General features: G+C 37.4%; 1 protein-coding gene across 1 annotated transcript in view; it reads left to right on the forward strand.

Annotated features, from left to right (window-relative positions):
- CPD (carboxypeptidase D) overlaps positions 1-11,962 on the forward strand; it is an 87,102-nt gene extending 75,140 nt beyond the window's left edge. The window contains exons 14-21 of the mRNA XM_007937561.1: positions 4,529-4,664; positions 5,890-6,021; positions 6,823-6,918; positions 7,015-7,079; positions 8,552-8,683; positions 9,198-9,383; positions 9,676-9,775; positions 11,736-11,962. Of these exons, the coding sequence (XP_007935752.1) occupies positions 4,529-4,664; positions 5,890-6,021; positions 6,823-6,918; positions 7,015-7,079; positions 8,552-8,683; positions 9,198-9,383; positions 9,676-9,775; positions 11,736-11,962 (1,074 nt within the window). The remainder of the gene's footprint in view (positions 1-4,528; positions 4,665-5,889; positions 6,022-6,822; positions 6,919-7,014; positions 7,080-8,551; positions 8,684-9,197; positions 9,384-9,675; positions 9,776-11,735) is intronic.
- Positions 11,963-13,339: the final 1,377 nt, after the last annotated feature.

Genomic DNA, 13,339 nt, shown 5'->3' on the forward strand with positions numbered 1-13,339 from the left:
GGGGGGGGGGAGAAATTGGCAATGACATATCAGATAAGGGACTAATATTTAAAATTTATAGAAAATGTCAACACATCAGCAACAAAAAGATAAACAATCCAATTGAAAAGTGAGTAGAAGACATGAACAGATACTTCAGCAAAGAAGATATTCAAGCAGCCAACAAACACATGAAGAAATGCTTGTGATCATTAGCCATTAAGAAATAAATAAAATAAACACTAGCGTTGAGTTGATTCCAACTCATAGCGACCCTATAGGACAGAATAGAACTGCCACATAGGTTTTCCAAGGCTGTAAAACTTTACCCAAGCATAGTGCCTCATCTTTCTCCCAGAGTGACTTGATGGGTTTGGACAACTGACGTTTTGGTTAGCAGGCAAATGCTTTAACCACTATGCCATCAGAGCTCCTTTTGTTAGCCATTAGAGAGATGCAAATCAAAACAAGGAGATATCATCTAACCCTAGCATTAATAGCAAACTTCAAGAAAACAGAAAACAACAAATGCTGGTGAGACTGTGGAAACTGGAACTCTCCTACATGCTGGTGAGATTGTAAAATGTGCAAACACTGTGGACAGTGGTATAAAAAAACAAACAAACTGCCATCGAGAGGACCAGACTCATAACGACCCCTCCTTGGGTTTCCGAGGCAGTATCACTATGGAAGTAGATTGCCCAACCTTCCTTCTGAGGAGTGGCTGGTAGGTTTGAACCGCCAGTCTTCTGGTTAGCTGTCAGATGCCTTAGGCACTATACCACCAGCGCTCCCATGGAAAGTGGTATGGCACTTCTTAAAAAGTTGGTAATAGAAATACTATATGATCCAGCAATTCCACTAGTAGGTATATATCCTAGAGAAGGAAGAGCTATGACATGAACAGATATATGCACACCGTGTTCATAGCAGTATTATTCACAGTAGCAAAAGATGGAAACAACCTAAGTGCTCATCAACAGAGAAATGGATAAACAAACTATGGTACAGACACACAATGGAATACTATGTAATTTTTTTTTTAAAGATGAGATTGCAAAACATCTCATAACATGGATGAAACTAAAGGACATGCTGAGTTAAAGTCAATCACAAAAGGACAAATATTATATGAGATCATTACTATAAAAAGTCAAGAAAAGGTTTACCTACAGAAACATTCTTTGAAGGTTACCAAGAGTAGGAGAAGAAGGGAAGATAAATCACTAACTAGAGGGTAGACATATCTTAACTTGGGTAAAGGGAAAGGCAATATAATATAAGAGGAAAAAAACCAAACTTACTACCATCAAGTCAGTTCCATCTCATAGCAACCCTATAGGGCAGAGTAGAATGGTCCCTTAGGGATTGTTGTTGTTGTTGTTGTTATGTGCCGTCGAGTCGGCCCCGACTCATAGCGACCCCTCCTTGGGTTTCCGAGGCAGTATCACTACGGAAGTAGGATTGCCCAACCTTCCTTCCGAGGAGTGGCTGGTGGGTTTGAACCGCCAGCCTTCTGGTTAGCAGTCAAGTGCTTTAGTCACTATGCTACCAGAGCTCCTAAGTTGTTATGTGCCGTCGAGTCGGCCCCGACTCATAGCGACCCCTCCTTGGGTTTCCGAGGCAGTATCACTACGCAAGTAGGATTGCCCAACCTTCCTTCCGAGGAGTGGCTGGTGGGTTTGAACCGCCAGCCTTCTGGTTAGCAGTCAAGTGCTTTAACCACTATGCTACCAGAGCTCCCCCCTTAGGGATTACAAGGATGTAAATCTTTATAGAAGCAAACTGCCTCACCTTTCTCCCACAGAATGGCTGGTGGGTTTGAACTTCCAACCTTTTGGTTAGTAGCCAAATGCTTTAACTGTTGTCCCACCAGAGCTCCTCAATAAGGTAGAGGTCAGCACAAAATGATTAAGGTAAAGGAAGACGCTGGAAAGAGCACAAAAGTTAAAGGCAACAAAGGTAAATACTATTATACACACAATACTGCAATAACAGTAATAAGAGTAATCTATGGGTGGGTACATAGACAGACATGCAGGCTGAATAGGAGTGGGAAGGGGAACGTGTCTACAACCATGAATATATGTATATAGGTTTGACAGAGGATATTTCTACATATGTATTTATATATGCTACAAATATATCTATGTATATAGTAGAACATACAGGGCAAAGTTATGAAAACTTCCAAACACCTTGAGGAGATGGGACCTGGGACCTCAGGACCATAGTGTTGGGGGACATCAAGGTCAATTGTTTTAGCACAGTCCACAAAAACAATGTTCTACAACCTAGTTTGGTAACTGGGGACTTAAAAGCTTGTGAGCAGCCATCTTAAGTACAACTATTGGTCTCTCCCCATCTGGAGCAGAGAAAAGTGAAGAAAATCAAAGACACATGGAAATAATTAGTCCGAAGGAATAATGGACCACGGGAGCCCTAGCTCCATGACCTTGAGACCAAAAGACTACAGCAACCCTTTTTACAATAAAACAAACACTGTGTAGTCTTGTACCATCCTCACAGTCATTGCTGTGCTTGCGCTCATTGTTGCAGCCCCCTGTGTCTGTTCATTTCATTGAGGCTCTGCCTCTTTCCCACTCACCCGCTACTTTACCAAGCATGATAGCCTCTTGGTAACATGACCAAACTACAAGAGATGATGTCTTGCCATCCTCACTTCTGAGGACCATTCTGGCTGTACTTCTTCCAAGACAGATTTTTTTGTTGTTGTTCTTCTGGTAGTCCACGTTGTTTTTGTTATGTGCCGTAGAGTCGGACTCAACTCATAGCGACCCCTCCTTGGGTTTCTGAGGCAGTATCACTAATGTGTAGAATTATGGTGAAGAATATTGAATATACTCTGGTAGTCTATAGTATGTTCAGTATTCTTCACCAATACAACACATTAGAACCAAGTAAACACCTGGGAAGCTTTACAAAATACTGATACCTGAGCCCTACCCCCAGATGCATCAGTGTTCCAGATGCTTAGCCAAAATTGTAACGCACTGAGCCCAGCCATAAGAGACTGTATCTCCTACAGAGAAACACCTACTGGGAATCTCTAAACTCCCACTTACCAGAATTTGCCTCACTGGTCTAATTGAACTTGAACCATTACCTGTAAGACTAGTTCACTTTTTCCCATTTGTTTTGAGCTAATGGTCCAAATTACTTGGAGAGCTTAAGAAAAAATACACATCTGGTGTCATAGTGTCTAAGGCATCTGACTGCTAACCAGAGGCTGGTGGTTCAAATGCACCAGCTACTCCTTGGAAGGAAGATTGGGCAACCTACTTCCATGGAGCTACCACCTAGGAAGCCCAAGGAGAGGTCGCTGTGTGTGGAACTGACTCAACAGCAGTGAGTTTGGTTTTGGTTTTTAGATTTACATCACCTGTTCTCATTCATTAGGCTGTGGTGAAGCTCAAGCATGAGTACTTTAGAAATAACTCCGCAGGGGATAGATTTAAGAACCAATGAATTAAATGGTCTCTAATACTTTCAATCTAGAGACTATTTTACCAGGATAATTAAGCCAATTGCTAACTTATTCTGGTTTACTATTAAAAAAAAAAAAAGAGAGAGAGAATGATGTATATCAGAAACTAGTTCATGCCACATATGTAGGTATTAATAATACATCTGGAGGGAAGAATACTGTGGGTAAAGCAAATATAGGCATACCTTGTTTTATTGTGCTTTACTTTATTGCACTGCACAAATACTATGCTTTTTACAAGTTGATGGTTTGTGGCAACGCTGCACTGAGCAAGTATTTCAGCACCATTTTCCCAACAGCATATGCTCCTTGTGTCTCTGTGTCACATTTTGGTAATTCTCACACTATTTCAAACTTTTTCATAATGCTATTGCATACTTAATAGGCTATAGTATAGTATAAACATAACTTTCACATACACTGGAAAACCACAGAATTCATGTGACTCACTTTATTGTGATACTCACGATATCTCCTAGGTATGCCCATATTCCACCTCAGTTTTTTTGTTGTTGTTGGTTTTGGACATGTATTTCAACTCTTCAGTCTCATTGTTTGCAGACAAATATTACTGTTTTTCAGATTATGCATTCCAGTTTGTAATCTTGAAAATTCTGTCTTGTTGTTATTGTTTGAAGCCAGTGGTCAACAATTTTTTTTTTTGCAAAGGGCCAGATAGTGTATCTTTTAGACTTGTCCGGCAAGCAAACACCCTGTGTTGCGGGTACTCAACTCTGCCATTGTAGCAGGAAAGCAGTCATATATAAATAAATGAGTATGGCTTTATGCCAGTAAACTATATCCAGTAACAGGCAGCAGGCTAGATTTGGCTTACAGACGTAGTTTGCTCATCTCTATTCTAAATCACTAGGAAGTCTCTGGGAATTTGGAGCAAGAGAGACTTTTTCCTTTTAGTTCTGCCTTTTAAGTCTATGTTTAAAACAAACAATAAAGACTTTCTATTTGACACATGGTAGGGATCCTGTTGCTTCCACATAGAGGTAGTGGTGGTAAACTCATTGATTTCTGTTTCTGTTTTAGTTGATTGACAGGACTAGAATTGTGATTGTCCCTTCCCTAAATCCAGATGGGCGAGAGAGAGCACAAGAGAAAGACTGTACTTCAAAGATAGGACAAACAAACGCTCATGGAAAAGACCTGGATACAGACTTCACAAGTAAGACTAATTTTTAGACTATTAGCACTTGGCAGATACTTCATTTATTTCTCTTTGCTAGGAAATTGGTTGATTTTATTTTGTAGATGAGTAATGGGGATACTTTCTGGTTTAGGGTATATATATATATAAGGGATTGATGAATATAGACATCCAGAAAACTCTATGAGTTTTTCTCCTTTGTCATTTATAAAAGTAATTAAAGTTCTTTCTAAGAAATTCAGTCAGTACTACTGAAATGTTCCATCACTAGTAGTACAAAGATTTCTATTCCTCTCTACCCTCTCATACACCCTCTCATGCACAGTATATGTGTATGTTGATTTGAGGGGCTTGTTTCTTGTTCATATAAGTGGGATCATCAGTTATACATACTGTTCTGCAATTTTTTCATTGAATATACCATTGCATCTTTCCATTCCAGTACTTGTAGATTGCCAACATTCTCATTAATTGCATGTTAGTATGCCATTAATATATGGCAATACTCTTAATTTATTCAACCATTTTCCTACTAATGTACATTTAGCTTGTTTTCAGTTTTTTAGGCTTGCAAACAGTGGTACAGAAAACCCACACTACTCTTTTTATTTTTAAACACATTGAAATATAATTTATGTACAGTGAAATATGCGAAACTGAAATAACATAGGTCAATGCTTTTTTTTTTTTTTTGCCATGTTCCCTCTCCTCCCCTCTTTTTTGCCATGCTCCCTCCCTCACCATTGGTAAACAACAAAGAAAGTTTCCTTCCATATATAAACCTTTCCTTGACTTTTTACAAGAATGAACTAATACTATATTTGTCCTTCTCTGATTGACTTAATTCACTCAGCATAATGCCCTCCAGGTTCATCCATGTTATAACACACACTGCTTTTTGAAAATCTTATTTTCTTTCAAAGATAAGTTGTATATCCCCTTAATTACTTTTTTAAAGGAACATATGTCCATTTCCTTTGATTTCCAGTAAGAAATTTCTTAAACTTGCCTAGAGTTATTAACATATACACATTAATCCTGAAGTACATAAAACTCAGAATAATCTACCTTCTAGAACGTATCTTTCTTGCTTGAGATAATGGCTTTTGGAGAAACAAAAGTGTTTATCTATAACTTTTGTAAGTCAGTGTTTTGATTGTGTCCAAGTAGAGAATATGTTCTTAGCTACTCATACTAAAATTTTAAAACTTGGTTTTATATATTGAATTTTCTATTTTTTTAGATAATGCTTCTCAGCCTGAGACTAAAGCCATCATTGAAAATTTGATTCAAAAACAGGACTTCAGTCTTTCTGTTGCTTTAGATGGTGGTTCTGTGCTGGTTACATACGCATATGACAAGCCAGTACAGACAGGTATGTAGTCTGTCACTTCACATACATAGTCTTTAAGATAATATTTAGATCGTCTTTTAGATAATATTCCAGTTAAGTAATGTTTCTTATCATTTTATTTATATGGTGAGTATTTAAACATATTCCATGAGCAAATAACCAGCCTAAGAAGGTTATACATACATAAACGGAATTCAGACAGTTACTTAGAGGAAAGAGGTCAGATCTATTGGTGGCATAGGTTTGTTGAGTCTAGCCATATTGTCACATCTGTTCAGTTTAGTTCTTAAGCATTTACTGAGCAATTATTATGTTCACAGACTGGGAATATACAGTGCTTGTCCACAACAAACTCTTATGTATCCAAATATTTACAATATATAGAGTTGTCCTCCCCTTATCTAAACTTTAATTGATTGGTTGCACTTTATGGTAAGTCAAACAGTTAATTATTGAATCTCTGTGGGGCCACTGTATATGAAGATATTTTGGGCAATTTGGCTTATGAAGAATATTTTAGGCTACAATGACCCAAAAATGTACTAAAATTATACCCAAACAAGTTTGCATTTTAGTATGGTGCCCTGTTGTATAAACTCACCATTAGTACCTTTTAATATGAGGAAGATGTTCATCTTCTTAGTCTGATTACTCTGGGCTAAACAGAACTATATGGTTAATTGTATTAACCTCTCAAAAAACTTGAATGGGTTGTAAGATTTACTAGAAAGAGAGGAAGATGACTTTCATACCCATGAAATTGAACTTGAAGAAAGTCTTTTGGATTTCTCCACTGACTTCTGATTTTTCTTTTCTTTTTAGTAGAAAACAAAGAGACTCTGAAGCACTTGGCATCTCTTTATGCAAATAATCATCCATCGATGCACATGGGTCAGCCCAGTTGCCCAAATAAATCAGGTAAGTATTTCTCTTATCGTTTGGTGTTGCTGCTGTTTCGGGGAAAGATCTTGTCTTACTGTCTTGTTAATCCTATGTTTCTCAATGTTTTCATAGATGAGAATATTCCAGGAGGAGTAATGCGTGGAGCTGAATGGCACAGTCACCTGGGCAGCATGAAGGTATGCTTAACAGAGCACACTGAGGAAAGAACTATGAACATTGCCCATTGAGTGAAAGAGTAGGTGACTTTTCTGATATGAAATGGAATGTATCTGTTTTGTGGTTTTCTTGGCATGTATAGCCCTTAAATCAATCTCTGACAACATTTTAATTAATTGTCCATCCACTTCAAATTAGTCAAGAGATATGGCAAAGAAGTGGTTAGCTGGTTCATTCACATGTACAACCAGAAAAGTGACTTCATGCCCATCTCTGCCTGTCTTCCCACCTTTCTTTACTTACTAAGAACTTATTACGTGTGAGGCATTTTGCTATTTGGGATATAGTGATAAATAAAATAAAATAAACCCCCCACCCCATTTTACAAATAAGTGTTACAGAATTAATTGATTTAATCAAAAAGAGAGCCTCTCTCAATGTGCCATGAGACATCAAAGACAGAAAGGTTACACCCAGTCAGGGATGTAACCTCCTCTTCATAGAGGAGATGGCATTTAACTCTTCAGAGGTAGAGAGGCAGGACATTCCAGAAAGAGGAAGCAGGAAAGGCAACGGTCAATGAGCAGTGTCATTTAATAAGAACATGGTACATAATGTAGAGCAACAGAAGCCAAGAAGAAAACTGTTGTTGAATGCTTCGTTTTACTAAGAAGTGGAGCCAGTGAAGATTTTTGAGCAGGGATATAGTGACATAGTCTGAGCTGTGTTATGGGAAAATTAACTTCTTAATAGTGAGTTAAGATAGATTATAGGAAGGAAAGACTATAGTGTGGGGATACAGTTTAGAATAGTCAACACAAGAGAGAATGAGGGCCTTTTCTAAGGTAGTGGCACTGGGAGTGGAGTCAAGGGATGAAGTTTCAGAAAATTGTAGAAGTGGAACTGATGCAAATTATGGGATGATAGACAAAAGATTTCAAGTGTGTGAGAAAATGAGTTAATGAGATTAACTAGTGGGAAAATCAGGGGAGAAAAAAACAGGTTTCAGGAAAGAGATGGCAGGTTAGGTTTTTGAACTTGTCCACACAATTTCTGTACCTGAATCTATGCTACACTAGGGACAATTATTGTTGTGAGCAGCAAGTGCCAGCTTGAGGGTATCAGAGGGCCTGTGCTTCCACCTCCAGACTTCCAAGAACAGTAGGAAAGTTCCAGTAGCCCTCTGCATGTACTTATTCATTCACTCATTTATCCAACAAACCTGAATAAACCCTCTCTACTTGCCAGGCACTGTGGGAAGCACTAAATAAAACCAAATTAGACATAGTCCCTGTGTTCAAGGGATTCATTTTCTGTTAGGAACTGTCATGTTTGCAACTGATGGTGATACAGAGTGGTTTATTTATGTTTGCCATATACATTTTTTTGTTTACATCGCCCATTTTTATTCCATTTATTCCTTTTGTTGCATTACAAAACCTCATTCTTACTTATTACTTTCCTTCATTTGTTTTTGAATTTTATATTCCAGGATTACAGTGTCACCTATGGCCACTGTCCAGAAATCACAGTGTATACCAGCTGCTGCTACTTTCCTAGTGCTGCACAGCTCCCTTCCTTGTGGGCAGAAAATAAAAAGTCTCTTCTCAGCATGTTAGTTGAGGTGAGTCTTTCTCTTTTAACTAAAAGGAAGTTCTAGGAATATGTTCAATGAAAAAATCTTTATCAAAACATTTTCTTAATCTTTTACCAAAAATGCTTTACTTTAAATTCATATAAATAGGAGACTTGTGATCATTTTCTGTTGACTGAGTACGTACCATGAATTCATATATCTGGAATCTGCTGTAATTTACATAATCTGGCCTTGCTAATGTTGCAGGTTCTTTAATTTGAGTATCATACATAGTTACTGGAGGCAGGGTAGTATCGTGGAAAGGAAATCATGAAGGCTTCAAAAGATTTGGCTTCTAATGCTTTAGGCTTGAGCCATATCAAGTTCTTTTTTCTCTTGTCTCTTTCTGGCTCTGAAGCAGTGAATGAGTAACCAACAAGGTCAGAGTCAGGAGGGAGGTATGAGCCAGGATTTTTTTTTTTTTCCCATGCCTCTAGAATACTTGACATTATGAAACATGAATTTATATTTTAAACGTTTTTTTTTTTTTTTTTTTTTTCAGGTTCACAAGGGAGTTCATGGATTTGTTAAAGATAAGAGTGGAAAACCAGTCTCTAAAGCAGTCATTGTCCTCAATGAAGGAATCAAAGTACACACAAAAGAGGGAGGGTACTTTCATGTGCTGTTAGCCCCCGGTTTCCATAACATCAATGCTATCGCTGAGGGATACCAGCAGCAACACTCACAGGTGAGAGACTCAAATCGAGTAGCATCATGTAAATTCATACGTTTAATAGTACTTCTATTTTGAAACTCCTGTTATGAAGCTTGAGGGTATAAAGATTTATAAAGATATATAAAGATTTAAATTTTTAAAAAGTGTGACTACCTTGATTTTATTAATCTTTGGTACAGAAAGGAAACTTTTATAGCTTTTTGGTTACTTGAGATGACAGTTGGTATAAAAGCCCTAAGAATGTAGCAGGAACACAATATACTTGATTAAACTTCTTCATGACTCTCACACTTTTGTCTTCTAGGTCTTTGTGCATCATGATGCAGCTAGTTCTGTGGTAATAGTCTTTGACACAGATAACCGGATATTTGGTTTGCCAAGGGAACTTGTGGTAACTGTATCAGGTAAAGAGATCTTAGTTTTTAGTAGTTGAAGTTAAAACAGCGTTGACATTTGTTTGAGGGTGGATCACCTCCATAATTACCTGAAGCTTATCATTTTCTTCTTGTCTCCTTATCCAAACCTGATTTTCCTGGAACACTGTTCTTCCCTGTGTTCTCATGACTTGCACCCTCATTTTTCCAGGTCTGTACTCAAATTTGTCACCGCCACAGAGAGCCCTTCCCTGATTACGCTAGCTAAAATACTACTCATGTCACTATCTCTAACCTACTTTTCTCCATTATAGTACTTATCACTAACTGATGTTATATAATTACTTGCTTATTTTTCTATATCCAGTCTCTCCCACTAAAACATACTGTTGTTGATGCTGTTAATTGCTGTCAAGTCAGTTCCAACTCATGGCAACCCTAGGTGCACAGAGTAGAACTGCTCTGTAAGGTTTTCAAGGCTCTGACCTTTTAGAAGCAGATGCCAGACCTCTTCCAGGGTGCCTTTCAGTGGGTTCAGACTGCCAATCTGTGAGTTAGTAGTGGAGCACTTAACTGTTTGGACCACACACAGTCTCCTCGCTAAACATCAGCTCTATAAAAATAAGCATTTATTTGCATCCCAGAGCCTGGAACTCTGGTTCCATGGTGGATCTTAATGAATAGTTGTTGAATGACTTGAATGATTTGCTTTATAGCGAAGTCATAAGTTGTTTTTGTTTGTTTGTTTGTTTACTTTTATTGTGATGAAAACATGCACACCAAGACATTCCCCAAAATAACAATTTCCACATTTAGAGCTCAGGGATATGGATGACATTTTTCATGTTGTGCTACCATTACTGCTATCTGGTCACAAGTTCTTTTGACTTTGATTTATATTAGTTCTGTTTCTCCAAGATTTAGAAAGGAAGAAATACTTGCTTTCTCCAGGATTAATTTGTGCCATTCCTTGAATTATTGAAAGGTTAGGAGAAAAAAAAAAGTGGTAAAATAATAAATACTCTTTGTATCACTATTTGACACGAAAGAGTTTAGTTCATTTCTAAGTACAATTTGGACTTCAGGAAAACCAAGTTTTATTAAATGATGTCTAAGGGAGAAATCCTTAGTGGAGAGATGTATTGGAAACAATACATCAAATCCTAGAGCCTGCTGTGGAATATTTCTTCTTAGCTTGAATGAGATAAAATGTGAATAACTTAGTGGTTAAAAACTGAGGATCTAGGATTAAGCCATAGTTTAAATTTGGTTCTGCCATACATTAGCTGTTGAGAACTTCATTATGATTTTATTATTATTTATGTTACTAAGATTCTTATTTTGATACAAATGTTTAAAATAAATGAGGGGTTTCAGATGAGATGAAAATTTAGTAGAAAGGAAAAGTAGAAGTCATTAATTAAAAAAACAACAACAGGTTGCAGAATAGTAGTAAGTACAGTGTACTTTGTGATTTCATTGTGGTAAAAGAAAAGAAAAACTTATGATATATGCATAAAGAAATATCAGGAGAAATGTGCAGTAGAGTTATGAAACGTGGCTTCTGGGTAACAGAAGTATGAAGATGTGGATGGTTTTAGTTTTTGGTATTTTTAAAAAACTATATTTTCTAATTTTGGATATAGTACATGTATTGCTTCTGTAATAACAAAAAGTTGTTTCAAGCACATGAAATAAAAATAAAATGAGCATATTCTAAAACTGCCATTGTAAACAGCTGTCTATATATATTCTTAAGGCTACTCACATGGTGGGCGCTCTGGTGGCATAGTGCCTAAGGCATTTGACTGCTAACCAGAAGTCTGGTGGTTCAAATCCACCAGCCACTCCTTGGAAGAAAGAATGAGCAATCTGCTTCCTTATGGATACGACCTCAGAAACCCAAAGAGGGATTGCTATGAGTCAAAATCGATTCGACAGCAATGACTTTGGTTTTGGTTTTACTCACGTGGTGGTTCTTGTTTGGCAGGTGCCACTATGTCTGCATTGATCCTAACAGCTTGCATTATTTGGTGCATCTGCTCAATCAAGTCTAACAGACACAAGGATGGCTTTCATCGACTCAGACAGCATCATGATGAGTATGAAGATGAAATTCGCATGATGTCAACGGGCTCAAAGAAATCCCTCTTAAGCCATGAGTTCCAGGATGAAACGGACACTGAAGAGGAAACATTGTATTCCAGCAAACATTGAAACACACAACTTTCCATATCTCCCAGCATAAGTACCAAGCAAAATTACAGTTTCTCTTGGGAGATACCACGTTAAGAAGAGAGACTGTCTTGCTTCTTCAAAGAGCTTTGGGAAGTTAACTTGCTAAATTTGTATTCTTGTGAATTTGGTTTTGAGCTTCCCTTCCTTAAAGTACTCTTACCTTTTAAGAAAATATCTTATTTCTATTTATGCAGCAGAGATGGGACAGCCATTTTGTTTTTCTTTTTAATTTAAGATGAGCTGTTGTAATAACTGCGGAAAGCCAACTAGTGGATGTTGTATTTCGCACATCAGGTGTTTACTAGTGGCTTTAGCTTTTTTCCTTTGTTTTAAATGGCCAAAAGAATCCAGCACCATTAAGGCAGGGACAGCAGTCAGAATCTGACATAAAGCTTTAAAAACTCAAGGTTTTCTCAACCTACTGAGAAGTACTTTTCTCTAGTTATTAAATAGCTGGAGTTTCTCTTTTTATTCAGGTTTAATGGAGGTTGAATTGATTTTTAAACATATATAACATTAGGAAATTAGTAAATGGGCTTCCGCTTTGGCTTTCTACCTGTTCCAAGGCTAGATCAGAACTGGTGGGCTGTGCTCTAAGCAGGATTTCACTACCTCTCTCATAAGGTTTAGCAAAGTTCTAAATCCCATTTTAAGGGAGAACCTATTGACTTTGTTGTGAAAAATCTAAATGTCCATTTGAGTGGAGCTGAGAGGGGGATCTAGCAACAGCTAAAACTCTTGTTGCCTATCTTTTAACTTCGTAAAAACCCACAGGTGCTGCTGCTTTTATCCGTGAAGCACTAGTTTATGCTAGGAATGCCTAATTCTTCAAAGTTTCCTAAATTCGGACCTTTTCCTATGTTGTATACTTATGGTTTTCAGATGTCCAGCAATGTACAAGATCTGAATTCCACTGGAAATGTCTGGAAGTATGGAAGAGACCTACTTGCACATTCTTAACCTACATTTGAACATGAAATGTCTACGCTTCATGCTCTTGTCCAGCCTTGTTCTCAAAGGCCTCTGCAAGTGATTAGTTTCTTTGTCCTAAATTTCATTTTATGGTCTCTTTTTGATAAACCAGTTTTGTTAAAAATTCAATTGAAAGCATTGAAGTATGGCTCCCTCCATTTAAAAAAAAAAAAAAAAGTAAACTATGGACTGCCGTGTGATACAACACTGTTACTGCAAAGGCCTAAAAGATTTGCATTTTATTGTGTCTGTTGAATCATGCTGTTCAATGAAAATGATGCTTTTTGTAAGTATGAGTCTTACCAATGATCTAATGGTTTAATACCTTTGAATGTTTTAACAGCCAAGTTGCTGTTTAACTTGTACTAAATTAGAAGGTTGAAA

The sequence above is a fragment of the Orycteropus afer genome, unplaced genomic scaffold (genome assembly GCF_000298275.1).
Source record: "Orycteropus afer afer isolate SDZICR_OR568_19922 unplaced genomic scaffold, OryAfe1.0 scaffold00042, whole genome shotgun sequence".
NCBI lineage: Eukaryota > Metazoa > Chordata > Mammalia > Tubulidentata > Orycteropodidae > Orycteropus > Orycteropus afer.